We start from the raw sequence: 20,640 nt of genomic DNA, 5'->3' as shown, positions 1-20,640 counted from the left end.
TTTAATTCTTTACATAGGCAAGTACCTATTTTGTTTAGCAATCACTTGCCTGGATTAGGTGAAACTTTTTTCTATTTGCCTTTCAAAATACATTCTTATCGGCTGAGCCTCCGATGCCTTTTAGCTACAGTTTGACTGTGATAAGGGAAGTTATTCATCTTTACCATTATTATTTACATGTGTTACCAATATTCCTTAAAGCCAAATCTGGCCACATGGTTAGTTAGCTTTGGTTGTTTCCCCGCTGCCCCCCCCCCCTTCTTTTTTATGGTGTTAGCTTTACTGATATGCTTCGCTTTACTGATGTACTTGGCTTCTAATTTAGCGCTTCATTCATAAGATGTTTTCTTTTAAATGTAGTCGATATTTTACAATAACGGTTCATTTCTGTAAAATAGGTGCATATGAACGATGAGTGACATTTCAGCCTATTTCTGAACACTGTATTTTATCTTGTTTTTATGTTAAGGATACTATTCATTACATTTATGAAGGAATTCGCGTTTTTATATACATTTCATGGATTATACACAATGATTATACTAGTCTTTAAGATTAGGTCTTTATAATGATATCTACCTTATATCGTAAGATCGAAGTTATTCTATGTTTTGGGACAGCAACATTGTTTTTCTGTTTACATGCGAAACTATGCCAAAGACATTCGCCTAAGTTCAGTAACCTACATTCAGCAAGAAACTTATCATTCAGCTATTTTTGTACCATATGACGAAAATACTTTGCGAAGTTCTTTGACCAACTCTTTAATATTTAGTACAACTGTAGCACTGATACCTTTGATCCTCTCTTGAGTACTGCTGTGTTTACGCGTGTTATTAGTATGTTTGCTTTTAAAAGTCGTGTGTTATACTGTAATTCATGGCATGCTCTACGTATGAGACGTGGCTATTATTTAACTAATGTAAATTGTTATGTTGTGGCCTAAACTGTTTTAACCCTGTAAGTATTCTTGTACATTTTGTACTTCCTTGGGGAAGATTCTGTGAATTTCCTGTGTACTACATGTATTTTTTGTCGCTTTGGATTGAATCCGTGGAGATGGTCTCCGACAAAAACCGGTCGATACTTGGTTTTAAATAAAAAAGAGCCCATTGTCAAACATGCGTTTCATATTTTGAAAGAATTTTAAAAGCATTCGGAGGAATATCTTCTCTTTTTATTTGGCGATCGTAGACGACATTTCTACTGGGCGAGGCCGAACATCACGCCACGCTGTAGTTTCCTGTGCCGTTTCCAATCCTCCGCTGCCAAGGCTGAGGGCAGTCATAACCGGATGATTGGTAGAGAGTTATTCCCCATCCCGTCCTGACTCAGTACCGGTCATACTAAAGGAAAGCAATATGGAGACTGTATTTGGGCTGTTTTAAGTAAGTAATGGCTATGGACATTCCCTGAAGACGAATATGTTTACTTTTGATAAACATCACCTTGATGTTCATTATTCCTTTACTTACTATACTTGAAGCCGCAACATAATCAATGTGGAACTCTGCTAAATTTGGATCTGGTGATCTTCAAGGTTTATTTCTTTTTTTTCTGGGGAGCTTTATAAGTTATGTGGACACAAGTTTTAAGTTGGAGGCTTTGCACGGACTGGTTAACCTTTCACCTTTTCTGTTGTTTCTTTTGTGGATTGAGTAGGCTCGACAATTTTGTGAAACACATTTTTGTCAGAATCAAAATCTCCAAACAACACGTTAACGTTTTCAAAAAGGATTCTGGAGACTTCATTCTTTAAGATATCCCAAATATAATCAGTCTTACCGGGATTATTCCCTTCGTCTTTATTCATAAGAGTATGGCAGCTTATAAGCGTGTAATTTTTGCTTCGACAGCAATATGTTATAAGCGACACTCTTTCTAACAGAAAATAAATATTTCTGAGTAAATCACTTTATGACAGAAATGGCCGTTCCATGATTTGTAATAACTCGCTTGTGATTATTTCCTACTTTTCCTTTAAAGATGCGATAGTTCTCTTATTCCATAGCATTGTCGTCTGTGAACCGTGTTTCCTGTAATATCATAAATAGATGTTCTTTGTTCATGTAAAACTTTTGATAGTTGGTTTATTTTTTCAGTTTTTAAAAGGGGCTTTACTTCAACGTTTGAGATAACTACTTCTTTTTGAGTCTGTTTTCCACAGTGGCTTCTCATAATGTTATGACACTTTCATGAATGCAGGTTTTGGGTTCCTAGAAACTGCAGGCCCAATAGCGCCAACTTTTGAGACGACCTTCTGGGGTAGTTTCTTCCTGAGACGTACCCATCATGCATTCAGAAGTTACTTAAACTTCAGAAGATGGAAATAAATTTCTCTATTTCATCTTTAGAACTACAATAACAAGTTGCATCGTTTCAGGGCGTATTTCATAGGCGATAACTATTTTATTTCGCTCAAGTCCTCCGGAAATCCGGTGAGGACCACGTGTTCGACACCCAATTATTATTTTGCGTGTTTGCAGGACCGACAGGCAGCCGCCGGTTCCTGACGGACTTCCTGCAGGAGCTGCCAACGCCCGCCACGGGTCCCCAGTTCGACACGAGTGTGCCCAACAACCTGACAGGACTGGTGGGCAAGACGGCCGAGCTTAACTGCCGCGTCAAGAACCTCGGCAACAGGACGGTCAGTTGTTCCTTCTATTCACTTCCCGTAACCCTCAGCTTTACAGCTGTTACACCTATAGTTAGCGGGAAAATTACAGAAAACCTGTTGTGGGACACCATAGTGAACATGGTATGGAGAAAATGGCGTCTACTGTGCCGATCGTTTAACCCTTTACACTCGATTTTTTCACGCTATACAACCACGGCACTCGTAATATTTTCACTAAAAATAACCTCTAATTGAATTATGCCAAAGCTTGCCACACTATGTGTTCAAAAGTATACGGACATCTCCAAAAACATGCATTTTTCATATTAGGTGCATTGTGCTGCCACCTACTACCAGGTACTCCTTAGCAGCTACCTTAGCTGTCATTAGACATCGTCAGATAGCAGAATGGGGCGCTTCACGGTACTCACGGACTTCGAACTTGGTCAGGTGATTGGGTGCCTCTTGTGCCATAAGTCTGTACGTGAGATTTCCACGCTATTAAACATCCATAGGTGCACTGTTTTCCATGTGATAGAGAAGTGGAAACGAGAAGGGACACTTACAACACAAAAGGGTACAGGTCGACATCGTCTGTTGACGGACACAGACCACCGACAGTTGAATGTGTAATAGGCAGTCATCTATCCAGGCCATCACACAGGAATTCCAAACCGCATCAGGATCCACTGAAAGTGTGTGACAGTTAGGCAGGAGGTGAGAAAATTTGGATTTCATGATCGAGCGGCTGCTCGTAAGGCACACATCACGCCGGTATGCGAGATGACGCCTCTCTTGTTGTATGGAACATAAACATTGCGCGATTGAACAGTGCAAAAATGTGTGGAGTGACAAATAACGGTACACAATGTGGCGATCCGATGGCAGGGTGTGGGTATGGCGAATGCCCGGTGAACGTCAACTGCCAGCGTGTGTAGTGCCAACAGTAAAATTCGGAGGCGATGGTGTTATGGTGTGGTCGTGTAGTTCATGGATGCGGCTGGCACCCCTTGTTGTTTTGCGTAGCACAGCACAGGCCTACATGGATGTTTTAAGCAGCTTTTTGCTTCCCACTGTTGAAGAGCAATTCGGGGATGGCGATTGCATCTTTCAACACCATCGAGCACTTGTTCGTAATGCATGGCCTGTGGCTGAGTGTTTACACGACAACAACATACCTGTAATGGACTGGCCTGCACAGAGTTCTGACGTGAATCCTATAAAACACCTTTGGGAAGTTTTGGAACGCCGACTTCGTGCTAGGCGTCACCTACCTCTCCTCAATGCAGCACTACGTGAATAATGGGCTGCCACTCCCCAAACATTCTTCCAGCACTTGATTGAACGTATGCCTGCGAGCGTGGAAGCTGTCATCAAGGCTGAAAGTGGGCCAACAACATACTGAATTCCAGCATTACCGATGGAGCGAACCAGGAAATTGTAAGTCATTTTCCGCCACGTGTCCGGACACATTTGATCACATAGTGTATCAACTGAACAGTAAAACAAATTACACGAACTTTACGACACATGATGTTTTGTTTTTCTTTTGATGTATTTCACCACTTCAAGGTGTGGTACTTTTGGAGGCGTTCACCAGGTAGAGTCCTGGTATTCTGGGACTTGTGTTTTAAGTTGTAGACCGTTTCCCTTCTACCATGTTTACCCTTTCTCTTACTGCGAATAGCACAGACTTTAGTGTTCCTCCTTTCATTGGAATAAATGAAGTGTGGTTGCCTTGATAGTCTCTCCTCGTCATCGAGAGTTGATGATCTTCATTGGTTCTTCAGTTTAACAACAGTTTTCAGAAATATCGCTTTGTATGTCTTGTGGCTCAAATTTGGTTCCTGGTTGGAAGCAGCATCCAGATGATGAAGCTACTAGCTGCTGTCACAGTTTTGTTGTTTCTGTCATCGCTGAAATCACTCATATCACTCACACTTTCATACTAGATCTCCATTATTGCTTTTCGATTACCACGTAAATTTACTATTTATGTTGTTATGGTACCGAACACCGCCTTTGAAGTGATCTAAAGAAACGTTAAAACAGAACAGTGGCGGTATGCGTTCGACAAATACGTTTCCTCGTAGCTGTATCGCTTACCGATATATGTCGGAACACTGCAGTACATGACATACGGACGTGAGAGCCCTGGAATACGAATTATAGCGAATTAAATGCGATTAAGGGCGATGCCCAACATGAATTATTACGCGGTCGGGTCTGCCCCGCCGGTCGAGCGCTACGGGTTAATGATCATCAGCTTGTTAATGATGGTTTATTCAATGATCATCACTTTGGTAATGGTGGTTGTGAGTAATTCCTAAAGGGCCACCATTAGATTAGATTAGATTCAGTTTTCGTTCCCTCGACCCAAATAATTAGACGATTCTCGTGGGTGTGGAACGTGTCGGAAAGTAAAACAGAGAAACGTAAAACATTTGAATATAATAGTTGCTACCTTGATCATTTCTCAGGAGATAGTCGAAAAACGTTAATACAATGATGTAAACTGTAACAGCTAATATTTACAAAATTAACACACTGTCAGAATGACACGCTGTTATGCACTATTAATAAATCTATCATACACAAAATACTTAATCTTAACTGTTCTGACTAAGTGTTGCCAAAACTGAAATCTAACCGATATTTTTACTTAAGCTGACTTAACAGTCCTTGTGAAGATATTCATCTTTGGAGTAGAAGGAGTTGCCTATCAAAAAGTCTTCCAAACCCTGTTTACACCGTGCTTCATCTGAAACCAAGTTTTTAATGGTTGCTGGAAATTTATTGAAAGTGTGTGTTCCTGAATATTGGACCGCTTTTTGGACCAAGGCCAGTGATTTTAGGTCTTTATGTAGATTGTCCTTACTCCTGGTATTGATACTATGCATTGAGCTATTGGTTGGAAACAGAGATGTGTTACTTGCAACAAATTTCATTAAGGAATAAATACATTGAGAAACAGTGGTTAGAATACAAAGTTCCTTGAACAGGTTTCTCCAATATGTTCTTGAATTTACACCACAAATGATTTTTATCACACACTTTTGTTCCCTAAAAACGTTTGTTCGGTTTGATGAGTTGCCCCAGAATATGAACACAGATGACAAAATAGAATGAACGTAAGCAAAGTATGCAAGTTTTTGTATATCTCCTACATTTGATATCATTCCCACAGCCAATACAGAGTTTTTTAGGCGCTTATGTAATTCTGTGTTATGTCCATCCCAACTGAATTTATTATCGAGGTGTAATCCCAGAAATTTAACACTGTCAATCTCTTCGATCTGCATGTCGTCATATGTTATACTCATGCTGGAAGGAAATGTCCCGCAGGTTCTAAACTGCGTATAGTGGGTCTTCTTAAAGTTTAATGACACTGAATTAGCTTTAAACCACTTACTAATGTCAGCGAAAATTAGACTAGCAGCTATTTCTAAATCTGGAATTGACTTGCTACTTATTGCAATGTTTGTATCGTCTGCAAACAAAAGAAACTTAGCATCTGGCTATGTAACAGATGACAGGCCATTAATGTAGACGAGAGAAAGCAATGGACCCATGTGGAACCTTGAGGAACACCACATGTAATTAATTCGCAGTGAGATGAAGACTGACTGCTTACTGCACAGGTATTTCGCAACGATACCCTTTGTTTCCTATTAGATATGTAAGACTCAAACCATTTCGCAGGACTGCCGGTGACACCATAATATTCTAATTTTCTTTAGAGAATGTTGTGGTTTACAGAGCCCAAGGCATTTCACACGTCACAGAAAATTCCAGTAACCTCTAATTTATTATCTAATGAATTAAGTACATTCTCACTGTAAGTGTAAATGGCTTCCTCTTGGAGAAAGCCGGCAAAAGTGAAATTGGTCGATAGCTTGTGGTATCTCGTTATTACCCTTCTTGCAAAGAGGCTTAACTTCAGCATATTTTAGCCAGTTTTGCAATGTTCCCTTGCTAAGAGATTGATTACGCAAATAAGTTAAGACAGAACTCGCATGAGCACTCTTTGATTAACTTTATTGATATATTATCATACCCACTGGAATACTTAGATTTTAAGGATTTTATGTTGGGTGCTACTTCTTTGGGAGATGTGAGTGTCACTTCCATTTTACTGAAATTATTTTTACAAGACTGGTCTCAGATATTCCATTGCACTTTCGCTGAACGGAACTGGAAGCTTGTGTAGAAACCCTCTGGCTTAACCCGGATGGAGGGTGCCAACGGTACGTTGTGGTTGCTAAATCCATGAGTGAGGTGTGATGGTACGTTACGGATCATGAGGTAGTACCGAAGAACATGCTAGCAGCATGACGCACGTATAGGTTTTGACCCCCATAGTTGTCGCAGAGAGTGAAAAGATTATGGTATCTTATTACAGTAACGTCCTAGACATATTAACTCTGCTACTGAAGGAAATATAGAACAACTTGTATCACGTTCTGTTACATATTTATTATTAGAAGTAACCTGACGAAAGGATATGACGAAGAAAACGATTCGCTTGACAGAACTGATATCAGAAATTATTCAATTAAAATTGGTCTGTTCCAGGACACTTACGTTGGACGCATGCAGGGCGACCCACCCTGCTAACTTGTAGAAGTGGTCAGGCCATGTGCTACGTACGTCTAATCAGACTGACACTGAGAGCGCTTCAGTTCAGTATGGACCGTGGCGTGTGCAGGTGCGTACTGAGGCAGTGGGGGAGCACAGTCGTCTACAGAGCGTCGCAACTGTCGAACGAGCAAAGCGTCTTGGAACGGACCGCCATTTCGCCACGTTCCATACACAAGGACAACATCCAGCAGGAATAGAATGGCATGCGACGGTTTCTCTAATACAGTCTTGACCGTACGAGACCAAAATGAAAGTTGGAACGCCTGAAAATATCCGACGAGTTAGTGCAGCTCTGCAAGGAAACCCATAGCAATTTTTCAGTCATTATTTCAGAACGTTACAAATATATCGTAGATCTTCGCAGAGGACTATGAAAAAGGATTTAAAATGTCACTCTTATAAGCTACAAGTAGCTCAGTAATTACGCCTGGAACATTCAGAATGTACACACAATTTCTGGACAACATTACTGTACAGAATTGGCCACGGTGATGATGATGACATACTTAAGATAAATGTTGTGATGTCTGAAGAGGCAGAATTCCATCTGAATGGGTTTGACGATAAACAAAACTTCCCATATATTTCGGACACAAAGCGTAGCCAGTGACGTCACCTGATCTTTCAGCATCCGATTTTTTTCTACAACATGATATCAAGAACAAAGTTCTTTACGGTACCACCACGATGATAATGAAGTGAAAGCCCAATCCAGGAAGAGTTAGGGGAACTGTAGAACAGTAGGGACCAGCACCCCCTGCTGGTGACACTACTGAGTACTGAGTTCATGATGGACGTGGAAGTTTTCTGGATGCGTAACAGAAGAATCAATTGTAAGACGAGTTTACTTAGTAATTTTAGAACCCAGACACCATCATCCGTTCTCTGCTAGGTGCTGGGGACGAATCCTCATGTCCGTTTCCCACTGTGGTCCTCTGACTGGACCTGTGAGAGGATGTGAGAGTTCTCGGTCACCCCGCACCTCCTCTCCCTCTCTACACCTCGTTATGGTGTAGTCGGACTGCACGATGCCCGTCGCTATTGCTCTACCGGGCAGTACACGTAACCGTGTTGGTTTCTATGATGACCAGCGTTACTGCGTTTTTACGTTGTCATGCTGTTCGCCGAACCTGACTCGCCCTTCAGCAAGGTGGAGGTCGATGGGAGGATGGGTGATGGCAGCCTCCTTAGTGGTTCATCATCGGCAGTTGTGGTTCTGATCTCGAAGATGGCTCCTGGCTACTCACGAAGATGCAGTCACCCTGACCCAACAGTGTCGTAGAGATGTACTAGAGAACTGGAACCATCCTGCACAGACAGTTACCTAAAAGTAATCAAAGAATCGAGCGTGAAGGTGAAAGCCATCGATCCTTCCGATCGAGTGTCTGCCGGCGTATTTATTACGGTTGGGGAAGGGCTTTTGCTATTAACTGTCATTCTTTATGACCAAACCGTCCTTCTTTATTCCTAACCATCAGCAGTCTCTTCTCCTGCTACATTTTCTTAACTATTTGTTTTGGTGCATTAACCCTCTTCACTAACCTACAGCGAGTGAAGTTACGAAGCGAATAATGCTTCTTGCATAACATTACGCAGATGCACCGAGGCTCGGTTTGCTCTTTCCTTGTCTCTGGCCGGCCGCGGTGGTCTCGCGGTTCTAGGCGCTCAGTCCGGAGCCGCGCGACTGCTACGGTCGCAGGTTCGATTCCTGCCTCGGGCATGGATGTGTGTGATGTCCTTAGGTTAGTTAGATTTAAGTAGTTCTAAGTTCTAGGGGACTGATGACCACAGATGTTAAGTCCCATAGTGCTCAGAGCCATTTGAACCATTTGAACCTTGTCTCTGCTGGTTCAAATGGTTCTGAGCACTATGGGACTTAACATCTGAGGTCATCAGTCCCAGAGAATTTAGAACTACTTAAATCTAACTAACCTAAGGACATCATACACATCCATGCCCGAGGCAGGATTCGAACCTGCGACATTAGCGGTCGTGCGGTTCCAGACGGACGCGCCTAGAACCGCTCGGCCACACAGGCCGGTCCCTGTCTCTGACCCCGCTCCGAACGAAGTACTCGGCCACTCAACTGAGAAATATTTAGTTTTCCCAAATTTATCTATTCTGCAGTGCAACACAATTTCCGCGATGCATCGCTAATGGTGAAAGCCATAACCGTAATGCACTTCTTGAGAAACAGATTTCTGTCAGGCTTTATAGTAACGGAAATGTATGTAGAATAGTTTTCTATCAGCTATATTGACATAAACGTGCGCTAATACTCGTAGTAAACAAATAAAAATTTACAGTTTCCAGTGGGCTACATTGCAGAAACGAGAAATCACGGCTGATATAGCCTTCAGCATTCCTGCTAAAGACTTTGTCTTATAAACTGAATGGCAAAGAGGCACCGGAAGGTTTCTGCTTGTTGTACGTGAACCGTGTATGAAGCCCGAATATTGTGGTTATTTGCGGCGGGCTGTGCGAGCGTTACAGGTAGGTGTCTAGTGAACGCTCTCGACTAACTTACTATTAATGAGCTGTGTTATTCGTTACAAGATTCTTGCATGATAGCATACACAAGAGAGCAAGAGAATATCGGTTTCGGAGGTCTAGCACGTCAAGTGTGGAACTTCAGTACTGCAGCGACGATCTACCTAAACGCGTAAACCACCTCACTAAACGGATGTCGCGTCGCCTCCGCAGAGCCGTACTGGGCGAACAAAATATCTTTGAGCCAGATCGCCGTTGATGGGAATATGAGGACTCAAGGCCCATTCCACCCTTAAGTGTACGGAGTATTAAGTTAACAATAAAGAAATACAATTTAATTGCAAAGTACCGCTCCGTAGAGTCGGTGAAGAAAAGATTAGCCTAATTGCAGCGAACACAGATGCATTTAAACCGTTATTATCGCCACGTTCCATAAGCTGTTGGAATGGGAAGGAACACTAACATAAGATATAACGCTAAGCATCTACCACGATGCACTTCAGAGTCGTATGCAGAATATTTTTGTAGATGTACATGTAGACTTATTTACAACTGTTTCATCTGCCGGCGAAATGCCCGTGTCCCAGTGCCTTTTCAAGGGGTATAGCCACCCAGTGTTCTATGGGCGCTTCTGATCTAAATGTTTTGTTATAGACGCCGGCAATTTCCTGACGGTCACCATTATCAACATACAATAACAGCCTTATGATAATAACAATTTAGCCTTCCATGTTCCGGAAGCACGTTTTAAAGTAGTATGGAATTAATGTACTGCTGAGAAGGTAAAGTGTCATTGTTTAATTAACCGAGCAGTAATTTATTTCAAGTATAGCTTCCCTTTCTGTAGAACGTTTTCATCTGCCATGTACTCGTTACATTTCGGTAATGATCCATTGATTTTCTGTTAAATTCCGTGACTTAAATGTTACATTAGATTCGCTAAGATTCAATGAATTTCTGCATGAGCAGACGTAATTAAAGAGAAGATTTGTCTTGGTACATCTTCCATGCATTGCTTGCCGCACTTGCATCCATCAAAATTGATTTATTGTTACATTCATTTCTGTTTCTCTCTTAATAGCTATACCTCTCCTCAAACAAAAATTTTCATAAATACGCTCGCTAAAATTAACAATAAAAGCGTATTCAAATTTTTAATGTTTTAATTGTAATACAGTGCATAAAAGAGACGAATAATTTCCCAAATATATGCATATCATCTACATATCCCGGTGGAGGTTAGAGTCCTCCCTCCGGCATTGATATGTGTGTTTTCCTTAGGATAATTAAGGTTAAGTAGTGTGTAAGCTTAGAGACTGATGACCTTAGCAGTTAAGTCCCATAAGATTTCACACACACTTGAACACACTCACCTACATAAACATACACTGACGGAACAAGAAATGGTGACACCTAAATAATAATTTAAGGGAATGAAATTTGGGAAATACGTTTGTCTGGCTAATATATTGAAGTGATTAACATCGCAAGATCACAGGTTAACGTAATCGCAATACAAGCCATTGCTAAAGTTAAAAGGCTAGTGCACTAATAACAGAGGTAAACACCAAAATGTTTAAAGCAAATATGCGAACGCGCGTGTATTCTGTTGTACAGGTACCGGTTGAGAATGCCTATTGTTCTTGGTCGATCAATACAAGGACGGTAATGTTGTTTACGAATGACGCTGGAGTTGTCGTCGGATCGTGTCCCACACATGCTCGACTAGATACAGATCTGGTAACTGAGCAGATCAAGGAAACATTCGACATTGTGCAGAGCTTGATGAATTACAACAGCGGTATGTGAGCGAGCGTTATCTTGTTGCAGCACACCAACTGTATCGCTGGTCATGAATGGCAGAACAACGGATTGAATCACCAGACTGACGTACAGACCTGTAATCACGGTGCGTGGGATAACCATAAGAGTGATCCTGCTGTTATAAGAAATGGCATCCAAGACCATATCTCCAGGTAGAGGTCCAGTGCGTCTAGCACACAGACTGGTTGGTTGCAAGCCCTTAGCTGGCCTCCTTTTAACCAACACTCGGCCATCACAGGCACCAAGGTAGAGCTAGCTTTCATCAGAAAACACAACAAACCTCCACCACTCTGCCATCTAATAAACCTTTGCTCGAAATCATTGAAGTCGCTAATGGTAGTACTTTGTGTTCAGTGGAATGTACGCTACAGTGTATCTCGCTTGGAGCTGTCCTTCAAGTAACAGATTTGTCATAGTTCGTTTGGTCATTGTGGTGGCAACTGCTGCTCATACCGCTGCTGCAGACGCAGTACCTTGTGACAGAATCATATGTTGAACACGATGCTCTTCCCGTTCGGCAGTGCTACGTCGGCGTCCGGAGTCCAGTCTCATTTTGACCGTACTGTCTGCTGAACTTCGCTGTCAGCAATCATACATTGGTTATATTCCTCACACGTGTTTCTGCACTATCGCAGAATGAACGTCCAACTGCTTTACACGATCTCGTTCAAACGCAGTGATCTATTGGTAACGACGTCTTTGTCGCCTGAAAGGCATTCTTTACTAACGTCAACTCACTACGTTAACCACTGTTAGCGTGTATTTAAAGCAGTACGTTGCTTGGTGCTGTGATATTTTCCGTGAGTGTATTTCATAATCCTAAAATTAAAATGTTCTAGCAACATTAAATGCAGTTTAAGTTCCATCCATAATCAGGGAATGATTCCATAACCATTGGAATATGTATAGCTGTAAACGTCCATTGACATGGCTTGCAGCATATAAATATTAAAATAAAAGAAGAATTAAATAATGTGATGATCAGTTTCAGTTCAGTATAAATACACCACTCTGACTTGCAAATTGCCATAGTTCATTTACTGATTGTATAAATGCACAGAGGTAGCAAATTTCTGGAAGTTGTGGAACAACAAGGAACACAGGGAAATTTAGAGAGACGTTCAAAGATTACTCGAAACCACTGAAACGTGAGTTAATAAGGAAGTCAGTGAGAAAGAGGGAAATTAAGTGGGTAGATTATGATGTCCACTGCAGTGCATATTTTTTCACCTATCTAGATGGAATTGTTGCACAACAGCAATAGTAACCTACGAAATACTATAGCGTGAAAGATATATTTCTCACCTCTTATCTAATTTAGTATTGATGGAGTTCGCACCGTCGGAATGTGAACTTTAAACAATCTTCCAGCTTCTAAAAAACTGGATGAAAAATTATTTGCAAGATTAGAATGTGTTGAATGTAGTACGTTGATGTCAGAGACAAATATTCAATTGAATGAAAATGTTATTACATGACAAACTTACTGAACAGATTTTACTTTTATTTCTTGACCTATTATGAAGTAGAGGAGCTTTCAGAGAGCAAACTGTCGATGTAGAGCTAGAGAGTTAGAGCTCTTAGAAGTAATGATATGAAAGAAACTACATTGAAGTTTTGTACATGGAACTGAAACTTTGGGCCTTGTAAATCGAATGAAAGGAGACATTGTAGTTCAGAGGAGATACGATTCGTAGACCAATTTATGATACAAATTTTGATGAGTGACAAATTCTCTACGTAAAAAGGATCCTCTGCTGAGCCCTCGTCACAAAATGTAGGGTCCTGCCCGCTCGTCGTGTGTAGGATGCCTGAAGGATGCTGCGTTCTCGGAATGCTATGGAAGAATTCAAGCAAACATCAGTAGCTTTATTTCAGTAAGGCAAGTTGACAATAGTTAACTTGAATGTACAATGGTGTCGTAAGCGATGGGCGACGTGCAACATAAATCCGAGTCCTTGCTATACATAATGTTCAAACAAGCAATGGATATGGATCAGTACAATCTGATTTCAAAGCACTCTCTGCTAGGCCGAGCTACTACTCTGCGAATCCTGTCCACTAATGTCCGTGTACTGAGCCGGTCTGAGCAGCCGAGGCTTGCAGGAGAGGCGCTTATGTTCACTTCGGCTAGATGCCGCTCCTATCGGGTCAGCGCGCTGTTGGCCGAAGTTGCCTCAGAGCCTTCTCTGGCCTTGCGTTCTTCCTCTTCGTTTCGGCCCTTGTGGTTATGCCAGAAAATTCCTCCCTCCCAAAGCGACGGGCCGTCGTCGTGTTAGGAGTGTGACCACGGAGGGGGAGGTAGGTCTGTGGGTACATCGTCGGGCCGGAAGCTGTGGCTGCAGGCGACGTCAAGCTTCCGGCCAAACCCCGTCATCCGGCCTGCGCTCAGGCGGAGACGTTCCCCCGGAAAACGATCGGAAGGGTATGCGTCCATCTCCGGCTGCCATGAACCAGATGGAGAGGGCGGCGTCTATTGCTGCGGTGTCGATTTCATTGGCACAGCAAAAGAAAACTTGCTATACGAGTCAACAATAATCAACCACCAGGTGTTCCAGAAAGGTACCGCAAAGTCTGTGTGCACACGGTGCCATGGAGGTTGCGACTTAGGCCCAGCAGATAATTTTTGTGGCGGAGCGGACTGATTTTCCGCGCATGTGTGACATGGTGACGTCTTCTGTTCTATGTGGGCGTCCATACACTGCCATGTTCAGTGTTGACGCCGTAACTTTTCCGTACGAACGATCCCCCGGCGTCCTTGGTGAAGTAACTGCAACAATTCTTTTTGCAGGGCTTTAGGTATCAACAGATGTGACTGTCCATTCACATTCTGAACAAGAACCACACCTTCTTGTACAGCGAGGCTATGCCGACGTGCAAAGTATCGGCACACTACATAGTTCCTTAGGCTATGCAAGGAACGAGGCCAAGATGTGTGAATGTAGTTCAGCGAAATGTTCAAATCAGGAAAGAGTTTTTGAATTAATGTGAACCCTGCACTTCCTACTGTGGATGAAAGTGAAGTTGAACAGTACCTGCAACATTGTTGGCTAGTAGGCGTGCCTCAAATTGGTGTAACCACTCGAGATATTCTTCTTCTTGTTCACAAAACTGTCGAAAAGGTCATATAGTAGTTGTGGTATGTGGTGCTTGTTCTGTCGGGCATGCAGCATTGACCAGCAGCTGGTTCGCCGTGTTGAGCAGTGTAGATATTTGCTGCATCTGAATCAATCATCTGCATGAGCTATGTGGCACCTAACGCTTGCAGCTGCGGCGCCTGAGTTGGGGACAGGACTGGTGGAGTGGGCATGTTGGATGACACAAACGTAACAAATATACAAGGCAAGTAATCAACTGACGAAAACAACGAAATTTCAGCAAAGTCCACCTGAAAACATTGATTAACAAAAACGACAAGAATCTGTTAAAGCAGTGAAGCGCCTCTGCAAAATAAAGACAAGAGAAAATTAAGGCGCCAGGAAAGAAACTCAAAAAAGTCCATTGTCATTGGGCACTGGTTTCGGAGGATTCTCGTCGTCAAATGTTGAGTTGCCGTTGCCAGATGTGGGGCCCTGCCCACTCGTCGTGTATAGGGTGCCTAAAGGATGCTGCGTTCTCGGAATGCTATACAACAATTCAAGCAAATAACATTAGCAGTTTCACTTCAATAAAGAAGGTTGACAATACTTAACTTCAATGTACAATGGTGTCGCAATCGACGGGTGACATCCAACCTAAATCGGAGTCCTTACTATGCACAATGACAAACAATCAAGAGATATGTATCCCTACAATCTAATTTCGTACCACTGTCTGCCAGGCCGTGCTAATACTCTGCCAATCCTGTCCACTAATGTCCGTATACTGAGCCAATCTGAGCGAGCGAGGCTGGCAGAAGCGGAGCTTATGTTCACTTCGGCTAGATGCCGCTCCTATCGCGTCCTCTGCTCTTGAGTTCTTCCTCTACGTTCTGGCGCTTGTGGTTACGCCAGAACATCCTCAGTTCTGAAGGCAGAAAGGAAGATAATTAACTACGACAAGCAGAAATCCTGAACGAATTGACTCTTTTCGATGGAACATAGAAACTCCTTAACACAGATTCAAGGTATGTCTCGAGAGAAGAAGTTCGCAGTAGAATATTTTGTATGTATTCGAAAGAAAATCAAGTCTGTAAAGAGCGAATAAATCGCAGATTGAAGTTGTGTAATCCCTAGAGAGTGTAGGTGTATCATGGCATTGTTATATGATAGTGGTTCAGACCTTTTCATTAACGTTTCTGTATTAACGTTAGTGTATTATTGTACATAATGTAAAGTTTTCTGGAAAATGTAATTTCTTATGTTGTGTACGGAAAGACACACTGGAAATCATAGAATGGCACACGAATTAATCTTAAATTTTGTCGTGTAAACAGGTACACAACAATTCGAGTTCGTTTGTGATCTACGACATACCAGTCGCTAATATAAGGCCTCTTCGACTAATTTCGTTACGATATTCTCTGTTGCTAATTTTTTCATATTACTTCGCCTTTACTATTCCTGATCAACCCGGTTACATTTAGTTTTAGCATGACCTCATTGATTTTATTTTTTATCACACTTATCACTATTTTTGGTGATCTGCGTTACAGTAGTTTTCATTAATGTTGCCTTGAAAAATAACAAAATGTTACCGCGATTCCTTACAAATTGTAAAGGGCTGTGTCTTTATTAACTTTGCGTGGTCAAAGCAACTGGCTTGTCTCAAATTGCATAAATATTCGGGAATTTCAAATGCTATTTATCTGGCTCAAATCGTTGTTTGCACCAAAAGACTTCAATTCACTTGCTTCGCATTGTAAACTGAAACGGAACTGCTGCCTACCAGGTGTCCTGGGTACGACACCGCGACATTCACTTGCTGACGGTCGGCCGCTACACGTACACCAGCGACCAGCGCTTCGAGGCCGTGCACTCGCCGCATTCAGAGGACTGGATGTTGCGCATCCGGTACCCGCAGAAGAAGGACTCCGGCGTCTACGAGTGCCAGATCAGCACCACGCCACCCATCGGCCATCAGTTCTTCCTGAACGTTGTAGGTACGCAAAGGCAATACACTGTGCGGAAACAAAACTGTTTCTGCATTGTTTTAGTCGCACAGAAAAGGGATAAAATTAAATTTTGTCGTGAACGCACCAGTTTGAGCGGCATTAATAATCATTAGACCTTATCAGACAAGTGAATGTACACTCTAAGAAAAGAAAAACAGCACCACGAACGAAATACCCGGATGGGACAGAAATGGGTAGATGTGATGTACATCTAAGACAAACAAATGATTATAATTTCAGAGAAATTGGATGATTTATTGAAGAGAAAGAACTTTACAAACTGAACGAGTCAGCTAAGCGTTGGCACTTCTCTGGCCCTAACGCAAGTAGCCATTCGGCTTAGCATTAATTGATGGAGTTCTCAGATGTCCTCCTGAGGGAATCGTGCCAAATTCCATATGGTTTCCACTTCTAGTTATCTGTTTTTTATGACGTGTGTAGTAACGATTTTAAAAAATATTTTTAAAAACTGCTCTTAATATAGACAGACAATTTTTCTCATGTAAGTATCGATTGTAAACGAACAGTCAGTACATTACGGCCAAGCATAGAATGACCCTCTCTGGAATGAACGCTCATGAAGAATAGGTCAACATTTTTGTGTAATTTCTTCACAATTCTCATGATTTTCGACAATTGCAATAAACATTCAAGGTAAATTTATATGGTAAATAGTTTTATTTCATTTTTCAAAACTTTACAGTCGTCTACTTTCCATAATCTCACGATTTGCTTTTGCATAATATCCTCTTATGATGACAGCACCTTATCACACACGCCATTTGTTATTGTCAGGAGGGCGAAAGTCCGTAACTGCTGCACACAATTTGACAATAACGATTTCTTTTGATCTACATTACCATCATTTATCACGTTGACGAATAAGTTTCACATTTTGTACCTACCGAATAATGCTACGCCTGGACAACAGAACTTACTCGTTTACCATCACGTGAATGTGGTCTCCCATTGCCTGAAAACATTACGTTTCTTACTGCAACGAAGCCAATAGCTAATTTCGATGTTATACACCACACACATCCTGAAGATGAGTACATATTCTCTTAATGTCTCACAAAGAATTGTGTCGATATCTGTAATCTGTAGGCTAAAGGATTCTTTTCTACAGACGTACTACCTTTAGGTTTCTGAAATTTTAGATTTTCTTTTTTAAAAAAAGTTTCATATTAGTCACTGATGTTTTCGTGTAATTGCTGCAGGAATAGCGTTCCTGAATCTGGACTGTGACACTTTTCTGCCGCAGAACCTTTGACGGAAATCCTGGGAGGACCGGACTTGTTCATCAACGCCGGGAGCACCATCAACCTGACGTGCCTTGTCACCTACGCGCCAGAGCCTCCCTCTACAGTACTGTGGAGGCACAACGGGCAGGTGGGTGTTCTCAAGTAGTTTTCTCTCAGTGATTTGTCTTTGACTCTATTACAATATCTCTTTTCATGATTGCCGTATAGTGACTGTTCAATTACAGACATCCTTACAAACGAGAGGCTTAGAAACTTCTCTTATTAGGAAGAAAGTGCCGTAAATTTTTTACTATTGCAAACATAGTCCTCTATCGTGTGCGTTAAAAGCGTGCCGTAACCGAATAAACAGTAAATGCAATTGTCGTGCGACGATCTCAAACACACTTGAAACCTCTACAATTACGACTGACTTCAACAAGGAAGTGACTCTCGTTGTAATAACAACAAAATTATTGAACAGCAGAACAGAAGTGCAGCTTCTGTCTTCCCTTGGTCTCGTAGGGTATCACAAAATTATAAATATTTAAAGTAGGGCAGATGTAAAGAAATGAGTGTCTACAGTCAATGTGTTGAAAATACGAAGTTTTCCTATACATCTCAGTCTTCGTAGAATCTCCTCAATTGTAAAAAATGTATCTGTGACAAAGAAATCTCCAGACTAATCGGTCGACAGCGAATATATCTGAAACGATAGTTGTGAGGAGAGGGATCAACGTTCTTCCTGTGAGGAGATGAGATGTTGGTATATAAAATTGAATACGATTAAAGGAGAAGATACTTGCAATTATTAAGGTTAAAAGCTGCAAATACTGAAGTTCAATGAAGGGTAGAAAAAGATACAGAACAAATAACATAGAACTACAAAGATTTAAACATGAATATGGCGGAGTAGCTGAAAAGTAGAAAGTATCTTAACAATGAAAGGGCTTACTGTAAAGGTAATTCTGGTTTCTTATTGCAATGTAGTAAATATACTGGGACAGAAAAAAATGACTACGTAAAAACTAGAACAGTGGTCAACCAACAGGTGTTGACATTTCCAAAATGAAGGACAAGTTAAAACAGGGGCATCTCGAAACAACCACAAGCTTATTGGTAGCTGATTGTTCAGTGGAGAAATACGACAATGAACAACATACTAACTGCATTAAGTAATGAACTTTTGTTACAATGAATTAATAGCAATGTTAAAGACTGAAAATAGGAGTACCTAAGAGTAAACTGGACTGTGACACTTTTCTGCCGCAGAACCTTTGACGGAAATCCTGGGAGGACCGGACTTGTTCATCAACACCGGGAGCACCAACTGCTGTGTTCGGATGCAGGCTGAGTTGGCATCCCTTCGCTCCCAGCTTCAGGCAGTGTTGGCTTCGGTCACACAGCTTGAGGCTGTTGCCAATGGGCATCACTGTGGGGGTCCGGATGGGGGTTTGTAGGGGACAGCCAGCTCGTCCCACGCATCCCCTGATCGGACTACGACTATGGTTGCCCGGGATACTGCCCGCATTGAGGCTGATCCCTCACCTGTGGTAGAGTGGGAGGTCGTCTCAAGGTGTGGCAGGGGGCGAAAGACACTCCGGAGGGCTGAACGGAAAGCCTCTCCAGTTTGTCTGACGAACCGGTTTCAGGCTCTGTCTCAGGCTGATACTGATCTTCGGCCTGACATGGCTGCTTGTCCTGTTCCAGAGGTTGCCCCTCAGTCAGCAAGATCCGGGCAGTCGCAGAGGGTGGGCTTACTGGTAGTTGGGAGCTCCAACGTCAGGCGCGTAATGGGGCCCCTTAGGGAAATGGCAGCAAGAGAGGGGAAGAAAACCAATGTGCACTCCGTGTGCATACCGTGGGGAGTCATTCCAGATGTGGAAAGGGTCCTTCCGGATGCAATGAAGGGTACAGGGTGCACCCATCTGCAGGTGGTCGCTCATGTCGGCACCAATGATGTGTGTCGCTATGGATCGGAGGAAATCCTCTCTGGCTTCCGGCGGCTATCTGATTTGGTGAAGACTGCCAGTCTCGCTAGCGGGATGAAAGCAGAGCTCACCATCTGCAGCATCGTCGACAGGACTGACTGCGGACCTTTGGTACAGAGCCGAGTGGAGGGTCTGAATCAGAGGCTGAGACGGTTCTGCGACCGTGTGGGCTGCAGATTCCTCGACTTGCGCCATAGGGTGGTGGGGTTTCGGGTTCCGCTGGATAGGTCAGGAGTCCACTACACGCAACAAGCGGCTACACGGGTAGCAGGGGTTGTGTGGCGTGGGCTGGGCGGTTTTTTAGGTTAGATGGCCTTGGGCAAGTACAGAAAGGGCAACAGCCTCAACGGGTGCGGGGCAAAGTCAGGACATGCGGGGACCAAGCAGCAATCGGTATTGTAATTGTCAACTGTCGAAGCTGCGTTGGTAAAGTACCAGAACTTCAAGCGCTGATAGAAAGCACCGAAGCTGAAATCGTTATAGGCACAGAAAGCTGGCTTAAGCCAGAGATAAATTTTGCCGAAATTTTTACAAAGGTACAGACGGTGTTTAGAAAGGATAGATTGCATGCAACCGGTGGTGGAGTGTTCGTCGCTGTTAGTAGTAGTTTATCCTGTAGTGAAGTAGAAGTGGATAGTTCCTGTGAATTATTATGGGTGGAGGTTACACTCAACAACCGAACTAGGTTAATAATTGGCTCCTTTTACCGACCTCCCGACTCAGCAGCATTAGTGGCAGAACAAC

General features: G+C 42.5%; 1 protein-coding gene across 1 annotated transcript in view; it reads left to right on the top strand.

Annotated features, from left to right (window-relative positions):
- Nucleotides 1-20,640, top strand: part of LOC124794752 (zwei Ig domain protein zig-8-like) — a 134,755-nt gene that overhangs the window by 90,716 nt on the left and 23,399 nt on the right. Inside the window, exons 2-4 of the mRNA XM_047258370.1 lie at nt 2,487-2,647; nt 16,442-16,652; nt 17,929-18,056. Of these exons, the coding sequence (XP_047114326.1) occupies nt 2,487-2,647; nt 16,442-16,652; nt 17,929-18,056 (500 nt within the window). The remainder of the gene's footprint in view (nt 1-2,486; nt 2,648-16,441; nt 16,653-17,928; nt 18,057-20,640) is intronic.

The sequence above is a fragment of the Schistocerca piceifrons genome, chromosome 1, assembly GCF_021461385.2.
Source record: "Schistocerca piceifrons isolate TAMUIC-IGC-003096 chromosome 1, iqSchPice1.1, whole genome shotgun sequence".
Taxonomy (NCBI): Eukaryota; Metazoa; Arthropoda; class Insecta; order Orthoptera; family Acrididae; genus Schistocerca; species Schistocerca piceifrons.
Note: the sequence above shows the minus strand (reverse complement) of the source record. Positions and strands in the feature narration are given on the sequence as shown.